The 19,949-nt window shown below is 38.5% G+C and overlaps 2 protein-coding genes across 3 annotated transcripts in view; one reads left to right on the top strand and one right to left on the bottom strand.

Annotated features, from left to right (window-relative positions):
- Positions 1-13,520, top strand: part of spata6l (spermatogenesis associated 6-like) — a 26,149-nt gene extending 12,629 nt beyond the window's left edge. The window contains exon 13 of one of the 2 annotated variants that reach the window (XM_079865381.1): positions 13,474-13,520. The gene's annotated coding sequence lies outside the window, so the exon portion shown is untranslated. Of the gene's footprint in view, positions 1-11; positions 52-13,473 lie in introns of those variants that run through there. The other variant, XM_079865382.1, reaches the window with a different exon arrangement.
- On the bottom strand, positions 267-19,949 carry slc1a1 (solute carrier family 1 member 1). Its single transcript, XM_079865379.1, has 12 exons — positions 19,741-19,949; positions 15,707-15,847; positions 13,496-13,588; positions 13,302-13,416; positions 12,977-13,019; positions 12,789-12,893; positions 12,518-12,702; positions 10,345-10,452; positions 8,318-8,440; positions 4,210-4,404; positions 3,974-4,108; positions 267-1,642 (listed from the first exon to the last, which is right to left on the bottom strand). Exons 1-12 carry the CDS (start codon positions 19,838-19,840, stop codon positions 1,402-1,404), a joined length of 1,584 nt encoding a protein of 527 aa, XP_079721505.1. The 5' UTR covers positions 19,841-19,949; the 3' UTR covers positions 267-1,401.

The following is a 19,949-nucleotide window of genomic DNA, read 5'->3' as shown; positions in this document are numbered from 1 at the left end:
CTGATGCTCAGTTTGAACTTCAGAGGATCGTCTTGACCATGTCTACATGCCTAAATGCATTGAGTTGCTGCCATGTGATTGGCTGATTACAAATTTGCGTTAATGCGCAATAGAACATGTGTACCTAATAAAGTGGCCGGTGAGTGTATATCAAAGAATATTAGAAACATTGCACTCTACAATTAAACAATACAAGCTGAAACTTGTTAAACAACATCTCATGGTATTTTGTTACATGAAAAAAGAAGTCAATTTAGGCAATTTTTCAGGTGTTGACATTTGTCTTTATTATTTTGTGGATACACATACAGTACTTGTTGAATCATACAGTATAACTAATTTGACTACTGTACTGTATAAATACAGTTGTACAATGGTGTGCTTTATGGTGTTAATTCAGTTCCAGAACCTCAAATACAGACCATTAATGCTTCACATTGATCGTTTTCTCTCATTTCTGATGTAACACAAAATATAAAGAAATGAAATACTGTAAAAAAAAAAAAAACTGCTTCAATGGCAGAAATTTGGCACTGACAACCTCATCGGTGTAGTCTTTTAAAAAATATTCTTCAAAATAGCTCTGATTCAACAACAACAACAACAACAACAAAGTAAAACCATAAAATGAGTGGCTTGCTGAAGAAACTATTAAGGCTTGCCACCTTCAGTGTCATGACAAAATAATTGTGTACAAAGGATCTGATTTTCATTCTCAAGGCCATTCCTGTACTTCATATCAAATCCTTATCATGCAATATTTCATTTAATTTTAGAAGTTTGTATAAAAATGTTCCCCCTCATATCAACAATTTGGCACAAATCTGAAATGAAAGACACGCAAAGCTCATAAACATTTGGCTCTCATTAGCAAGTGCAAATACATAACTGGCAAAATTTCACACTTTACCGAGTCTAAAACATATGAACATAATTTGCGAAGAAAAAAAAGCGGATTTCGATAACCTTAAATTCTGCGTTTTTTTTTTTTGTGTGTGTGTGTGTATAATAACATTGGCTAGTTAGCAACATGCTCTTTGTTGTACAATACAAAAATCACCTACTGCTAAAAAGCTATTCATTAGTACAAAGCCAAAGAAAACAACTGCAGTTAATTAAAGGAAAAAACGCTTTGCATAAATCATGGCAACATGTAAATGAGCTGTGGAAGCACATAGTTTCCTTACGGCCATTTTTTCTCTCTGTCTAGCGCACACGTAAGTTCAAGAGCATGGTTGGGAAAATGAAGGAAGGAGAACCGCAAGGGCAGGTATTGCTAATGTCTGCGCTCAATCATGTCCTTGGTAATGACTTTCTGTCCTAGTCATGGCACAGCTTTTATGAATGGCTCCTACCTCTCTGAACCCTCCTTTCAGTGATGTCACATTTGTCACGTTACCTCTAGAACTGCGAGGTCTCGGTGAAGGAAATGGCGTCGCTTTTGTCAATGGTGAATCCACCGTTCACGTAAGATTTCTTCTCGCACTCGTCGTCGTCCAGCGTGGTCTCTAGGGCGAAGGGGTTGGCCGCATCCACGTCTGAAATCAGGTCCATCCTCTCTAGTTCTCGCTTAGACAGCTTCTGGACTATTCCGGCACCGTAGGCATCTCCCAACACGTTGATCATGGTTCGGAAGCGATCGCTGATTTGATTGGAAAATTCATGTTAACCTTTACATTATAGCAGCAGTAGAATATTTAGCAGCCATGACTCCAATGTTCAGTGTCACATGAACCTTCAAGTAAGGCCAATTCATACTGCACTGACAAATGGCAGGAGACACTTCGTCAGGGTTTTGTCGGATCAATGTCTGTTGGCATTTGTCGGAGCTTGTTTTTGCTGATTGAACATGTTGAATCGCGCTTGTCTGGTCGTGGAATGACTGAGAAGTGACCTGCTGTAAACTGGTGATTGTCCGCATTGGTCGGCGTCTATCAGTGCAGTGTGAATTGGCCTATATACGGGTATTAAGATGCGTTTTGGTCGATCGGATCAAAAGTGGACGACGCTAAATGCAGGTGTAAACGGGGCCTAAACGTTTTGAGCTTGTCCACTTTCGACCACTTCCAGGGGTAGACGAAAACGCATTCGACCAGATTGCTTTCGTAATGTAAACGGTCATGTGGTCGAATGTGTTCAAACAGCCGCAAAAGAAGCAGCTTGCCAGACGAGATTTAAACTTTGTCGGCTGGAAATCCAAGTTTGGTTTAAGGATGAAAAACATACCAAGCACAACATTCTCTCACCATTCCTGATTTCGAACACACACTCGCAGTGTTCGGCGTGATCTTGTCAGAGTCTTACGTGGTCTTTTTCCATCGTCTCCAGGTGCGTTCATATGTAAATTGCGTGAGCTTATTTCATCCATTAGATCGAAAGATCTGAAAAACCCATACATTTACCCGCCCATAGAGGAAATCGGGACAGAAGTGGTTAAAAGTGGACAAAAGAGACGGATTAAAACACCATGTAAACGGGATGTAAACGGGAATGTGTCTCTCGTCTACTTGTGATCCGATCAACCCAAATGCATCTTAATACCAGGTGTAAACAGGGCCTATAGTGCATTACAATGTTCATTCACGCCATATATTGTAATTACCTGTAGTCTTTTAACTAATTACAACTTGTATACTGGGAATTTTCTGAGAGCTTGTACCATGTGACCTCTGTACCACCTGACTGCTGCAAATGCAATAGAGTGATACAATAAGACAGTGGTGCTTTTTTCGACTCTCTGACTGTTGTAATTTTCTTTACAGCATCATGGGTAATGTAGGTTATCACCAGGAATTACACTGTTAAACATGATTATTTAAAAAAAATAAGCTAATGGCTTCAATAGAAGCAAATATCATGGATTAACAACCTCGTAGCTCACAGTAGGTCTGTCCTTAAAGGTTTATAAGTTATCGTTCGAAATACATTTTCTTTATGGAGAAAATGAATGAGTTTTTACTTCCGGAAACCGACTTTTGCACTCTGTTTGGCATCGATAATGTTGTCATAGAAACACACAATTCCAAGTCCGAAGACGTGAACAGCTGCGAGTAGAACATCACGTGCTGTCATCTTGCAATTACGGTTATTACGACATGGCATGAACACAGTACAAGTCATCTCAGAAACATCATATTCACCAGTTGAATGTACATGAAAGCTATCACAATGGTGAAGGAAACTCTAAACCCTCGCTTCATCCGAAATCGCATACTGTCTGAGTATGTACTTTGAATTGAAACTTACTTTGCGACCATTAAAAAATGTATGTTCTATATAGTATAAACGTGGGTAATATGAATGAAATTCAGACATACTACATCCGCCATGTTGTTACTGTCATGTGACCTACAAACGTTGGTTGCGTCACTTCACTGCCATTCATAAATCCCCTCCCGTGGCCTCATGGGATAGTAAAGTGTCCATCGTATGCACACTTCAGAATAAACATTCATCGGCTCCCACAAGGGAAGCTCAAGCATTTTTGCTTGACGTGCGAGAACCAATGAGGTTCATTCTCATGTTACGCAGCACGTTTGAGCTTCAGCAAGAACCAATGAGGTTTGTTTTCCTGCGTCAAGCAGTTTCGGTTGAGCTTCTGTTTAAGTTCGCTGATCAATGTTTATATGTGAATAAAGGCCTAAATTCAATCTGTTCATCATATAAAGCGATTGAATTTCTTCAGAAAATTTGGACTAAATCGCAAATTTCATATGGATTAGTTTTACAATCTCTTTATGAACTTTTTGAAGCGTCAAAGTTTCAGTTGCTTAGCTAGCATTTAGCATTTAGGTTTCAAAATGAATACAAGCCGTGTTCATTTGTGAAGAGATTATTTTCTGCAATAATCCAAAAGCCAATGGAAAAATCCTATTAGGGTTCTGTCGAGGGCACCAGTGTGATGCTAACTTACAAAAATACGTCATCCTGCAGCACTCTACTGTGTCACATTAAGTAAACCCGACATACTTACAGCAGCCAATCGACAGCAACGATGAGGGTGACATCGTTGGCTGGAAGGCCAACTGCTGTGAGGACTATCACCATGGTTACCAGTCCAGCATTCGGAACTCCTGCTGCACCAATGCTGGCGACTGTTGCTGTGATACTATGAAAAGAACATGTCAAAAAAGTATTATTCGGGCTTTTGTCTTTCACAAAGCCACTTAACTCTATTAAATCACACCAACTGGCATATATCCAACTTACCTAATGGTAACAATCTGGCCAGCGTCCAGATCATAGTTGTTCAACTGAGCTATGAATATAGAAGCAACAGCTTCATACAGTGCAGTGCCATCCATATTGATAGTCGCACCAACTGGAAGGACAAAGCGAGTGATCCTCTTGTCAATCCTGTTGTTCTCTTCTGCACACCGGAATGTGACCGGCAGAGTGGCTGAGCTGATTTAGTAAAGACTCTTGTTATTATAAAAAGCATAATACTTGCCAGAATAACAGTTATCATTGATTATTGTGGGTTTTAAAAAAACATAAAACGTCTAAAACTGGAGAGACAGATCCTCAGAAGAAGGAAGTCCTGCTATAAACAGATCAAAATACAACATCACAACAAGACTTTTTTAAAGAATTATTTATAGCATTGAAGGAATTTATGCCTTTTGTTTGTGCAGGGGCCAGAAAAGTATTGGGACACTTGAGTGCCACTTGAGACATCTGAATTTCATTGCATTAAAGCTACATTGTGTAGGATTTTCTCCCATCTAGCGGTGAAATTGTACATGACTACCAACTGAATATTAATTTCTAGCCCCTCCCATTCCGAGGGCGTTTTAACTCCTACGGTGGCCGTATTATTTCAAATCTGCCGGCAGTCGCGAGTAATCTCGTCACGGTGCCACTGAGTGTAAAAACGCGAAAGGCGAAGCTTGAATTTCCAGGTATGTCCCTCTTTGGCTAATGTATTTTCAAGATGGAGGCGCAACATGGCTGCCGCCATTCGAGCGACTCGCTCGTATGTATTCTAAATGGCAGATTCTATGCTCACGAGAATACTTGATTAGTTGGTAGAAGTAATTACACATTCATGAGTACATATTATTTTGAAAGAACAAAGTGTTTTTTGCAAATAATCAACTTAAAAAATTACACAGTGTAGCTTTAAAAAAAATATATATATTTATCGTGGTTCCATCACAGAGAGCCACAAAATCACTTTCCAGAACATTCTCATTCATGGTTCCATGCTGGTGGAATGCTCTCCCCACCCTCACCTGGAAGGCAGAATCCCTGACAGCATTCAAAAGACAACTGAAAACTCATCTCTTCCGTGAGCACTCAACCTCATAAAAAAAAAAAAAGAAATCCTATAATCCTCCCTTATCGGGCTTATGCTACTCTGACCAATGCCTGAACTTTGTATTTGGAGCACTTCTTGTGTTGTTTTTGCCTCTTCACGATGACTTGCTTAACTTAGTCCTAAATTGTAAGTCGCTTTGAACAAAAGCGTCTGCTAAATGACTAAATGTAAATGTAATGTAAATGTATATATACAGACCCTTTCCAAAAAATGTGAATATCATGGAAAAGTTTATTTATTTCATAATTCCATTCAAAACGTTAAACTTCCATAGATTATAGATTCAGGGCCCACAACTTAAACGATTTCAAGTATTTAGTTGTTTATTTGTACTTAATTTGGGCTTCCAGCTCATAAAACCCACGAAAACAGGATTTCAAAAAATTAGAATATTACATGAAATCACACAGTAATTACACAGTGATACCATGGTCATTGAACCAGGTTTTGGTTATTTTGGCAGTGTGGGCAGGTGCAAATCCTGCTGGAAAATGAAGTCAGCATCTCCATAAAGCTTGTCTGCTGAAGGAAGCATGAAGTGCTCTGGAAATGTCCTGGTAGACGGCTGCGTTGAGTGGACAGCACAGTGGACCAACACCAGCCGATGACATGGCTCCCCAAACCAACACAGACTGTGGAAACTTCACACTGGACTTCAAGCATCTTGGATTGTGTGCCTCTCCATTCTTCCTCCAGACTCTGGGACCTTGGTTTCCAAATGAGATGCAAAATTTGCTCTCATCAGAAAAGAGGACTTTGGTCCACTGTGCTTTATTAAATCCAGAGTCAACGCAGCCATCTACCAGGACATTTCCAGAGCACTTCATGCTTCCTTCATTTTCCAGCAGGATTTGCACCTGCCCACACTGCCAAAATAACCAAAACCTGGTTCAATGACCATGGTATCACTGTGTAATTACTGTGTGATTTCATGTAATATTCAAATTTTTTGAAATCCTGTTTTCATGGGTTTTATGAGCTGGAAGCCCAAATTATGTACAAATAAACAACTACATACTTGAAATCGTTTAAGTTGTGGGCCCTGAGTCTATAATCTATGGAAGTTTAACATTTTGAATGGAATTATGGAAATAAATAAACTTTTCCATGATATTCAAATTTTTTGGAAAGGGTCTGTATGTATATATATATATATATATATATATATATATATATATATATATACATACATAGTCTTGTATATATAGTCTTGTACCTTTGTCTTTTTGTCTGATTTTCAAATACTTTTTTGCTTCCAATCCAAGTTTGTAATGTTATGATTCACCTCGTAGATGATTGGCTTGGTTCATGGCTTATAAAGCTGTAACAAAGACTTTTTTGAAATCCCTATGGGAGAAATGATTGGAAAAAATATAGTGCTGAAATGGCCGGGCACTGTTCTACTCTGTTGCGTCGCTTCACTGTCATTCATAAATCCTCTCCCGTGGCCTCGTGTGATGGTAAAGTCTCCACCGAATGAGCACTTCTGAATCAGTTCAGAATATGTCATTCGAACATGCTACTCTGTTGGCGTACTGTTTTTCGCATACTATATAGTAGGGAAGTATTCGATTTTGGACGCAGTGCTAGTGTTTTAAAGGGGTCATGAACTGGATTGTTTTATTATTTTATAATGTTGCCTGGGGTGCCCTTATAATGTTAGTATGATTTTTACATCAAAAATTGTCATAATTTATAAATAAAAGCCATTTTTCCAAGCCTGATTTCAGCCTCAGATTTGAACGCTCCGTTTTAAGGGGCGTGTCTGCTGTGAGACTGCAGTGCAATCGCCCACTGCTGTGATTGGCTGACATGCTTGCATATGAAATAGCTAGTATTACATGAACTCTCTCGAAAACTTTTACTACGTTTTTACTATTACAGCTATCGAGATTAACAAATCGTGAAAAGTATCGTTTAAAGCATTATATTTATATCTATTCCATCACATGAAAGGTTGCAGCATGATGAGCACTGAGCAGATGACAGACAGTCTGTTGATCGCGTGAATAAAGATCTTATCATTGCAACGCAATTTTTGCACTCTCACAAATGCTTACACCAAATCACAATGCAAACACGATGTGAATACACAGTAAGAGCTTCGTTGTGTAGTGTAACAGTGTCATCATTTCATCACGAGTTTGGTAAGTGTCCAGATAAGCTCTCGCGGCTCGCGCTGTGCTGTTTGATTGACAGCTTGGACGATTGGAAAGGGATCGTTCTTTGATCGCTTTCTGTATATAATTTAATAACAGTTTAAAAAAGATTATTTTCATAATACTACGAGAAATTATGTGAAGTTGATCGTTTAGTCACTGATGCATAAACAGTATTGAACGATTTTAAGAGAAAGATATCTTAACTTGAATAATTACACATCAGAAATCACTGATCGCAGATCAGGCATTAGAATACACATGGTTACTTACATGTTGCTGGCAGATCCGTCGGGAAATTGTGATGGACTGATTTAATAAAGTTTAACCATGCTGGAATCCGAAGGAAGCTTATGCAGACTGTCTTCTTCCACAAACAGGCACGCACAATATTTAGTCAACAGCATGTTTATTGCTTGTAAGTAGCTCGATCCGGTTTAGCAATTATCATGTCGTCCTATGTTATTTAGCATGTTTGGGCGAATCGGTGGGCGGGGCTAAACAGGCCGTGTTGAAGTAGGCGTTGATCTTCTTTTGTGGAGGCGGTGTTTTATCCTCTTTGACGTCATAGTTCCCCACTTTGAAAAACGAGTCGTTTGCTGAGCCTGATGTCTATAAAAGCTTTTATTGGACTAACAAGGTAGTTTTCAGTTCTGAAACTTACAGGATATTATTATAGTATGATGATCTCTTATATGTCAAAAGCTCAAGGAAAATTTGATTTCTCAGTTCATCACCCCTTTAAAATCTGTTCAGATTTGAAAAGTTGTGTAGTGTATTCCAGCCCTTTTGTCAACATGCCCAGAAAATACAGATGCTAGAATATTCATTGGCTCACCTTGAGGAAATCATGAGAGCCGTTACCAAGGCCTGTGCCATTCCCAGAGTGAAGGTGAATGGATTCTTCCTCACAAACACAAAGTATATCAGGGGGAGGAATATGATGGAATGGATGGCGAGTCTGTGGAAGGAAAACATATTTTAAAACATTAAACATTACAATCTATTATACATTATCATAAGTAATGAACATCCAGTATATTTTTACCAAGGTCACGTACACCCGGTTTCACAGACAAGGCTAGTCCCAGACTAAAATGCAGGTTTGAGCTGTTTTAAAGGCACAATATGTAAGATTTTTGTAATAAAATATTCAAAAACCAGTTGTGTACTTCCATTATCCTAAAAGTTCCCAAGGATTTGTAAATCCAGAGAAATTCCAGTTTTTAATAATGGCTCGTGCCTATCAATTACGTAATATCCGCGCTATATCCTCGGTTTCTGCTTGTACATTTACATTTTACATTTATGCATATGGCAGACGCTTTTATCCAAAGCGACTTACATTGAATTTCAAGGTACACATTTAAAAGTAGAAACTTGTAGAAACCATAGACATATATACATAGATTCCGCCTCATTAGCGTCCCTTTCAATGGGCTGCTATACTTAATCCGCTAATGGGGAATCTATGTATATATTTATATATCAATAATACAGTATCTCGCACGCCGCAGTTGTGTCGTTCAGTCATCATGGTTCATGATTATTGATTGGCGAGTACAGAAAATCCAAAAAACTAAAACGTAGATCAACTGAGGCAAGCAGGCTTTGGGAAAAACGGAGAAATAAAACAAGGATCAATTTCGGCGTGGTGTTTCTGAGACGGAGAGAGCTTCACGACAAACTTGGACTTGACAGAGACTCCGCTCTCGCATGTGTTTTAATAGACAGGTAAGCAAATATTATTTATTGTACACATAGTTATATTGCACTTTGTTTGTACTTCAGTAACACTTTATAATCAAGTCTGGTGACCAAGTCTATGGCAGTGAAATTATATACAGTACGTGTTGCACAAAAATATTTAGCCATTACTTGCAAATACTGTTGAGATGGTTAAAATTTACTTTTAGTACGATTGTTTTTACAAATAGTCACATATCCGTAACATTACATTTCATGTTCCTTGCAGCTAATTCATTACGATGATGTAAAATAGTGTGATCAAACTTACAGGTACTACAAAATATAATTTATTACCTCATCCGTGAACATGATTCGTGAATTCCATACATCTCTGGATGGTGAAAACAACATCTCCTTCATAGCATCATCAAGCTTCGTCTAGGTCAGGGTTCACCAATCTCGGTCCTGGAGGGCCGCTGTCCTGCAGAGTTTAGCTCCAACCCCAATTAAACACACCTGAACCAGTTAATCAAGGTCTCATTAGGCATACTAGAAACTTTCAAACAGGTGTGTTAGAGCTGGTTGGAGCTAAACTCTGCAGGACAGCGGCCCTCCAGGACCGAGATTGGTGAACCCTGGTCTAGGTTATTGTTTTAAAAATGCGACCTCTGGTGGCGAAAACTTACATATTGTACCTTTAACTGAAAGCAACTTATCTTAAAATATGTCAGAGCCATTGTTTTGAGATGCACACCAGTATGTTCATTTCTAAGGCACATTTAAAAGCTACTTAAATGTCCTAATAAAACTAAGGCTTAATCTAAACCCTGTCTGTGAAACCAGGCCTTGGATTTATATCCTACAATTTCTTTTCTTTTTTCTGTTTGACTCAGCAATGTGCAATCTAAACCTGTCCTTTCGGTCCATTCCACACGAGTGCAGATGGCATTTGTTTAACACCAGCTATAGAATCTCCTGACTGATGTTCGGTTGCCTAAATCACTCTAATAAGTGGAAATTTGGAGTTTATGAAATGTTTTATTAGCACATCTGCAGCTTGAGCAGTTTTGAATGTCCTTGGCTCTTATCTGTGAGTGAACAGAGCTGATATGAAGCTGTACGGGAACAGTAAACGACCAGTAAATCAGCAAGGGGACATTAAAGAAGCTTCTTCACCCGCTGAGCACCGTCACCATGTACAGGCCCATCTTCCTGAAGATTTCCCAGTCGTCCACCTCAATGATCTTAGCAGCAATCAGGAACAAGATGCCAACGGGCATGTAACTGCAGAAGAACATTCGTTAAGTATCAGTACATTTATAATCAATATGACACACCTGAGAATATGTTCATTTATAGACTGATATACCTTCCTACAATATTTTTTAAGTGAATAATGGTAATAAAAACTAGATTTAGAGGTGTATCTGTGCAAAACACGTGCTAAGGTGTAGTTAACTGGTTGCTAAGGTGTAGTTAACTGGTTGCTAAGGTTTTCTGGCTGATTGCTAATATGCCGTTTCTAGGGTATTCTGAATGGTTGCTAAGGAGTTACCATGTGGTTTCTAGTGTTTTCTTGTTTGTTGCTATATGGTTTCTAGGTAGTCTGACTCTGAATGGTTGCTAAGGTATTCTGGGTGATTGTTATGCATATGCTAGGGTATTCTGAGTGGTTACTATAGATGGTTTCTATGTAGTTCCTAGGGTAATCTGAATGGTCGCTAAAGGGTTGCTATGTCATTTCTAGGGTATTTGGGTGGTTGTTAAGGGGTAGCTTTGTGGTAGCTAAGGAGTACTAGGTGGTTGCTATGTGGTTTCTATGGTATTTTAAGTGGTTGTTAAGGAGTGGCTTTGTGGTAGCTAAGGAGTACTAGTTGGTTGCTATGTGGTTTCTAATGTGTTGCTAGATAGTTGCTATAGGGTTTGTAGGGTATTCTGGGGTGTTGATATGTAGTTTCTAGGGTATTCTTGTTGGTTGCTAGGGAGCTGCTATGAGGTTTCTAGGGTGTTCTGGATGGTTGCTAGGGATTTGCTATGTGGTTTCTAGGGTGTTCTGAGTGGTTGCTAGGGAGTTACTATGTGGTTTTTAGGGTGTTTTGTGGAGTTGCTTTATGGTTTCTTGGGTATTCTGTGTGGTTGCTAGGGAGTTCTAGGTGGTTGTTATGTGTTTTCTAAGGCGTTGCTAGGTAGTTGCTATAGGGTTTGTAGGGTAATCTGGAGAGTTGCTATGTGGTTTATAGGGTGTTTTGGGAGGCTGCTAGGGAGCTGCTGTGTGGTTTATAGGGTGTTCTGGGAGGTTGCTAGGGAGTTGCTATGTGGTTTCTAGTGTGTTCTGGGATGTTGCTAAGGAGCTGCTATATGGTTTCTATGGTATTCTGAGTGGTTGCTATAGATGGTTTCTATGTAGTTCCTAGGGTAATCTGAATGGTCGCTAAAGGGTTGCTATGTAATTTCTAGGGTATTTGGGTGGTTGTTAAGGAGTAGCTTTGTGGTAGCTAAGGAGTACTAGGTGGTTGCTATGTGGTTTCTAGGGTATTTTGGGTGGTTGTTAAGGAGTGGCTTTGTGGTAGCTAAGGAGTACTAGTTGGTTGCTATGTGGTTTCTAATGTGTTGCTAGATAGTTGCTATAGGGTTTGTAGGGTATTCTGGGGTGTTGATATGTAGTTTCTAGGGTATTCTTGTTGGTTGCTAGGGAGCTGCTATGAGGTTTCTAGGGTGTTCTGGGGAGTTGCTTTGTGTTTCTAGGGTGTTCTGGGTGGTTGCTAGGGATTTGCTATGTGGTTTCTAGGGTGTTCTGAGTGGTTGCTAGGGAGTTACTATGTGGTTTTTAGGGTGTTTTGTGGAGTTGCTTTATGGTTTCTTGGGTATTCTGTGTGGTTGCTAGGGAGTTCTAGGCGGTTGTTATGTGGTTTCTAAGGCGTTGCTAGGTAGTTGCTATAGGGTTTGTAGGGTAATCTGGAGAGTTGCTATGTGGTTTATAGGGTGTTTTGGGAGGCTGCTAGGGAGCTGCTGTGTGGTTTATAGGGTGTTCTGGGAGGTTGCTAGGGAGTTGCTATGTGGTTTCTAGTGTGTTCTGGGATGTTGCTAAGGAGCTGCTATATGGTTTCTAGGGTATTCTGGGTGGTTGCTAGGGAGTTGCTTTGAGGTTTCCAGGGTGTTCTGGTGAGTTGCTATGTGGTTTCTATGGTGTTCTGGTTGATAGCTAGGGAGTTGCTTTGAGGTTTCTAGGGTGTTCTGGGTGGTTGCGAGGGAGTTGGTATGTGGTTTCTAGGGTGTTCTGGGTGGTTGCTATGTGGTTTCTAGGGTGTTCTTGCCACTACAGACATGCTTTTAACGTGTCGGAACTAACCACATAATGATCTGAACAAGTCGCATGGTGGCCTCATTCAGAGCATCGAAAAACTCGAGCAGGATGCGTCCCCTTTCTCCCATCTTGCCGATGACAAGGCCGAAAGTCACACAGAATACGATGAGACCAAGAACATTAATCCCATCTGAATACGAGCCCACGATCTTGTAGTCTTGGGTCAAATTCTACAGCATAAAGAAGGCAAAAATAAATGCATACATTTCTTCATTTATCTTTCTTCACCATACATTCTTTAACATCTTTGTCTCACCTGTGCAACTGTTGAAATAATGGTGGTGAAGGGTGGAAATGTAGTTGTATTAGTTGTGTTTGTGTTGGTTTTCGATGGCTCAATCTCTTTGCGTTGCGTCTTGTACTAAAACACAGATGAAGTTTATTTCAACAAAGTATTATATTTGGATTGTTCTAAGCAATATGTTAAAACATTTTATATTTTACCTGCTGAAAACAGGCTTGCACAAGATTTTCAGGAAACATATTCCTTTGAAGAAATGAGAAAAACAAATAACTTAAGTGCTTAATACATATTATATTATATTATATTATATTATATTATATTATATTATATTATATTATATTATATTATATTATATTATATTATATTACATTATATTTGGACACATAAGCCATACTAAAAATGGTCAACATGTCATTGCATGAGTTTATTTATACATTTTTAAGTATTCCTCAAGTGTCATAATCTTTCTTCCAACGTAGACCAAGGGGTGCAATTTAAAAAAAAGTTTAAAAAAAAATGTTTTACCTAACAAGGTCCAGCATGGTGTCAACTGTGGTCACATTTGGTGTGCTTCCTGCTCTCTCGATGTTTTCAGTACTCTGAGAGACCCCAGGTTTAATAGTCGTCACAAGAACGATTCCTTTTGAGTACAAAATTTTTGTTAAACAACCACAATATATGTCTTTAAAGTTTATAGATTTGATGTTTATGTGACTCACCAAGAATGACAGCAATGATGGTAGTAGAGAGGTAATAAACCACTGCACGAAGCCCAATCCTGCCTGACACCTCTGAGTCCAGCGCTGCCACTCCTTCAGGAAGCAAGGCCATATGTTAAACACTTTAGAATGACAACAACAATGCAAGTTACATTGCAACTGGGTTATACTAATAAACATTTTTTAAGGGACTTGGGCGTGGCGTTTTCGGTATAATCAGCAGCATAAATCCTTATCTTTTTTAGATAATTTTGTTGATAAAGGACAATGCAAAGTACACAAATATTAAAATAATGAATTCAGAACTTAGACAAATACTAGCTATTTACAAATGAAGAGTTCAGATGCAAAAGCCTCTAAGTGCCATCTGAAATTTTCTTCTAGAATGATCATTTTTATCAAGCTCGTACACTCACCTAAAGGATTATTAGGAACACCATACTAATACTGTGTTTGACCCCCTTTCGCCTTCAGAACTGCCTTAATTCTACGTGGCATTGATTCAACAAGGTGCTGAAAGCATTCTTTAGAAATGTTGGCCCATATTGATAGGATAGCATCTTGCAGTTGATGGAGATTTGTGGGATGCACATCCAGGGCACGAAGCTCCCGTTCCACCACATCCCAAAGATGCTCTATTGGGTTGAGATCTGGTGACTGTGGGGGCCATTTTAGTACAGTGAACTCATTGTCATGTTCAAGAAACCAATTTGAAATGATTCGAGCTTTGTGACATGGTGCATTATCCTGCTGGAAGTAGCCATCAGAGGATGGGTACATAGTGGTCATAAAGGGATGGACATGGTCAGAAACAATGCTCAGGTAGGCCATGGCATTTAAACGATGCCCAATTGGCACTAAGGGGCCTAAAGTGTGCCAAGAAAACATCCCCCACACCATTACACCACCACCACCAGCCTGCACAGTGGTAACAAGGCATGATGGATCCATGTTCTCATTCTGTTTACGCCAAATTCTGACTCTACCATCTGAATGTCTCAACAGAAATCGAGACTCATCAGACCAGGCAACATTTTTCCAGTCTTCAACTGTCCAATTTTGGTGAGCTCGTGCAAATTGTAGCCTCTTTTTCCTATTTGTAGTGGAGATGAGTGGTACCCGGTGGGGTCTTCTGCTGTTGTAGCCCATCCGCCTCAAGGTTGTGCGTGTTGTGGCTTCACAAATGCTTTGCTGCATACCTCGGGTGTAACGAGTGGCTATTTCAGTCAAAGTTGCTCTTCTATCAGCTTGAATCAGTCGGCCCATTCTCCTCTGACCTCTAGCATCAACAAGGCATTTTCGCCCACAGGACTGCCGCATACTGGATGTTTTTCCCTTTTCACACCATTCTTTGTAAACCCTAGAAATGGTTGTGCGTGAAAATCCCAGTAACTGAGCAGATTGTGAAATACTCAGACCGGCCCGTCTGGCACCAACAACCATGCCACGCTCAAAATTGCTTAAATCACCTTTCTTTCCCATTCTGACATTCAGTTTGGAGTTCAGGAGATTGTCTTGACCAGGACCACACTCCTAAATGCATTGAAGCACCTGCCATGTGATTGGTTGATTAGATAATTGCATTAATGAGAAATTGAACAGGTGTTCCTAATAATCCTTTAGGTTAGTGTATATTTAAGTTCAGTAATTTCACTTAAATGGCAATGGAAATTACCTATTAATTGTCATTTAAGTGAAATTACTGAACTTAAATATATGAGCTTGATAAAAATGATCATTCTAGAAGAAAATTTCAGATGGCACTTAGAGGACTCTAAGAACTCTTTTGCATCTGAACTCTTCAAATAATCTCTAAACTGTGTTCTGATTGCTCTTTTATGTACTAAGCCTAATTCTTACACTGTGTTGAAAAACTGTAACACCTTTGGTGTTCCCAGGTCAAATTGGTAAATTTTGACCAATATAAGCTCAGATGATTGACGCCTACAATCAGTCAGTTTTATAATCCTTGTGTGATATGCAAGTAAAATGATTTTCAATGAACAGCTATTTTCCTTTTCATTCTTGCACACCCATGCATATGGTGGGTGACTGCTCTATGGTTAAAAATAAAATAGATACAAATATTTAAAAGAAAATGTTGGTAACTTAAGGCAACATTTACCACCTCTGAATTTCCGCTGCCAGTCATAAATGTAGATACTGTGATGGGCTGAAGAGGGAAAGAGAGACAGAGAGAGAGAGATATACCTGTTATCATGCTGGAGACGATGAGCGGCAGGATGACCAGCTTTAGCATTCTCATCAGGATTTCTCCTGGGAAGCCAAAGTACTGCTTCTCCAGCTGGGACAGAGAGGTATAGTCCCGCACCAGCACTCCGAGCCCGATCCCTGCAATGGATAGAGTGATAGAGAGAACACGTCAAACTGACTGGAAATGCGAAGCTCTTAGTTGTGCCTAATCTACATCAAGCCAGACTGAATGTGCAGAGCTAAAAATATCCAAGAATATCTCAACCACACAAAGATCCACTCTGGGAAGAAAAGCTTCAGAACCTTAAATGGTTCTGTCAGGTTCTGAACCGTTTAGGGCTTCCCATCATGGGATAATTTTATGGATTTAGTTTAAATTAATACATTTTTATGAATTAAGCAGCTCGTAAACATTCTTTATAACTAGAAAAAATGGGAATAACTTGTTAAACATGAAAGTATTATGCAATCATTTAAGACATTTCTCCTTGTATAGAAACTTTTTGGCAAGAACCCTAGGGCTCTGTATAGAACCCCATTGAAACTTTGTTCTAAGAGTGTATAAATTCATATTGATTTGTGGTGAATTATTTCTGGGAGCTTGTTTCCGCTGTTTGCTTGTTTTTCCTCGCAATTGCGAAAGTTATAAAGCCCAATTCTGAGATAAAAAGTCACAATTATCTTTTACATTTTTTTATTCAGTGGCGGAAACAAGCTTCCATGATAACTAGTGTACTGTATAAAAATGATCACAAAAACAAAGTGTCATCTCACTGACAAAGATCTGACATTTGGAGAGTATGCTAATGATGCTTTGTGACATTCAGGGAACAAATAAATTCCCTGCATATGTTGTCAACAGATGCAAAACACAAGATGTGCTGAATTATCTGCAGCTGTTAAACTGATAAAGATATTTCAGACAAATGTATCATTTTGAGTTTTCAATCATTTTTGTTCCATCCTTGTATAAAGATGGATTTTGATAGTCAGATATGACGTATACCAAATAAACTAAAAAGCTTTCCAATAAACGTAATTAAGTCTGTATGGACTGCATTGCAGCTACAAGAAATGTATTTATGTATGTGTCTGCTTCTAATTTCTTTCTGTAATGTTAGCAAAATTCAGAATTTTGCAGTATTAAGCAAATAAAAGGCTACTTGCAATACACTTTCATGACTGTATTTCTTAACAGACTTAAGCACACTTTTGAAAAGTGCATTTCGCAATAATGTCAAATGAAATGTTCCACTTTAAAGTATAAAGTATGACAACCCTTTTCCATGCTTTAAAGATGTACACTTATTTTGATGTGTTGACTAACATACTAAATCACATGTGAAGTGCTTGATTATAGTGTGTTTGCGATATTACATTTAAAGGTAATATATTTTAAATTGCACTTCACCATTATAAAGGTTTATATATATATATAACTATAAACTGTAATGCATTTTCATTTAGTTGTGATTAACATGCCATAAAACAAGTATCATGGTTCAGAATGATTAGCTTCACAACTATTTGTTTGGCTAAAATGCAAAACCATATCAGATAACTTCCAAATACGCATTACGGAGGAGTCTTGAAGGTTTAACAAGGCTAAACTAAACCCAGATAACCAAAAAAAGCCAACGTGAATTACAATAGTTTCTGTTGTACAGTATCTTATCTTTATTACATTTTAGTATTATACTGATTATGGTGCGTATGACTGAGAAAATAACAGTGATTTGCTTGACCTGCCTTTTGTTTTATTGTAGATGACTGCATAAGCTTGTGTGCATCATAATAATCTGTGTTTTTCACAGTGCACAAACATATAAAATACTGTTAGCATAATTTACTTTTAGTATCAAACATAATATATAGCATATCAAATATAATATACACATAGACATATATTAAAATATATTATAAAAGTGCACATGCCATCACTGCAATAAAGCCTTTTTTTGTTGTCTTGTCAGTACATATAGTGAATAATCTATGACCTCTGCTTAATTGCCTCACCGATCAGCTCAGAAATGCCTAATAGAGCAATAGTGAGATTTTATTGGACAGCCTATTAGTTCTAAGCATTTTGCAAAACATTAAACCATTAATGTTTTGATGAGCGTTCATGAACTGGCCAGTTGTGTGCAAGGCAAATAACTGCTCGTTTCTGATTACTTACAGTTAAAAGTAACATGCTTTTATTTTCAAGAATTGCACATTATGAAATGGTTGTCATAAAGTGTCCAATATATATATTTTTTTTTTGTACACTTCTGCACAATGTAGCCTAGGGAGGAGTTGGCATTCGGGGGAAGCTGTCTCAGTAACACTAAGCTTATATTTTTTCAATGTAAGGTATTGATATATGATATATGTGACCCAGTCACAAAACCAGTCATAAGTCGCACGGGAATATTTGTGGCAATAGCCAACAATACATGGGTCAAAATTTTACTTTTATGGCAAAAATCATTAGGCTATTAAGTAAAGATCATGTTCCATAAAGATATTTTGTAAATTTCCTACCGTAAATATATAAAACATTTATTTTTGTGAGTGAATGCAGCACAATCGTGAACATAAATGGACAACTTTAAAGGTGATTTTCTCAATGTTTCGATTTTTTTGTTCCCTCAGATTCCAGATTTTCAAATAGTTGTAACTCGGCCAAATATACATCAATGGGAAGCTTATTTATTTAGCTTTCATGTGATGTATAAATCTCAATTTCATAAATTTTTTCCATGTGACTGGTTTTGTGGTCAAGGGTCACAAGACAAGGTTCAACTACAGTATGTGATGAGGATATATTTTAACAGAAAAGTTGAACTGTGTTCTCAGCCAAGTGTTTATGTTGTAATTTATTAATTACACACATGTTGTATCACTGTGTTTACTATTTTTCACTGCAGGTTGAGTTGTTAACATAATAGTTCATTTCATGAAAAGTCGTTAAGCTATTCTGTCTGATTCAAGCTGATTTCCCAGCCTCTCCAAGTTGAAAAAAACCTCTCTAAAACCAGCCTGGCTAAACTGGGAGACCAGCAAACCATATTTAGGCTGGTTTAGGCATGTTTTTCAGCATTTTGAATGCAACTATATTGTAAAATATGGCTTTATAAAAAGGGGCAGCCCAGCCAACAAAAATATGTTCTTAGAATGTTGTGCTAACATTCCCATTGAGTTATAAAAACTTATTTTTTTAATGTTCTATTTTTGAATGTTTGAAACGTACAGTTTTTAAAAAATGTTTTATAAATGTTTTTCTCGGTTATTTGAACGTTAAGGGAACATTCCATTTGAGCATTTTGCAAACTCAAATTCTAGAAACGTTTCAGAATGTTCAGAGAGCATTCAAAAGTAACAAGACCAGATTTGAAAGAACGTTCTGTTAACATTAAAAGAACGTTTGTTCACACTCTTGCCATTAGCCCAAGTTCTAAAAAACGTTCCCTTTTAGCTGACGTTGTCACAAAAGATCAATGTAAGCCTATCAGTGAACTGTGTCTTTTTTTCCTAGCCAATAACGATAGACACGTTCAACTGGTTTAGGTGTGTCTATAGAAATTGACCATAAAACAGCAAAGTCACTGAAGTAAAGTGTGACAACTAGCCCCGATCTACACTAATTCATAATACTTGTCACTGCTTGTGTGACGTCACGTGGAGCACAGAGAGATTTTACTGTGTCACACTGGAAGTCTGGTCACGTTTCTCTGTGGCAGTAGTAAAATATCTGCACACACACACACACTGATCAATGCCTTCATTTATCACAATCACCCATCAACACACCTGCAGCTATTGTACGTGCATACATGCAACAAATAAAACACTTTAATTGCTCTTGTTGTCAAATCAGCTATCGATATCACAACGGCGGTCCATAATGTAAAAGCTGCCACTAATAAAACAATAGCAGTGGATACATAATTCAAGGAATGAGGTGTGATGGAGCACAATGAAGCGAGATATAAGAGAAATGCAGCGAAATGTGGCCGTGCTAAGGAAGATGAAGGCGCGCATCGTACCCAGTATCACCGAGGCGATGGTTGCAATTAGAATCCAGTTCCTCTTCAGCAAGCCCTTCACATCTCTGCCTCTCCGCTCTTTCTTTCCCAACATATCCATAATGGACAGGCACACGGGCTGGTATGGAAACGCGAATGAATATGGCGAGGCTCGCGCTCGTTTCAGTCAGACGGAGGACCGTTGGAATAATGTGAGGCAGGTTTGTGTG

Source organism: Squalius cephalus, assembly GCF_949319135.1.
Source record: "Squalius cephalus genome assembly, chromosome: 3".
Classification (NCBI taxonomy): Eukaryota; Metazoa; Chordata; class Actinopteri; order Cypriniformes; family Leuciscidae; genus Squalius; species Squalius cephalus.
Note: the sequence above shows the minus strand (reverse complement) of the source record. Positions and strands in the feature narration are given on the sequence as shown.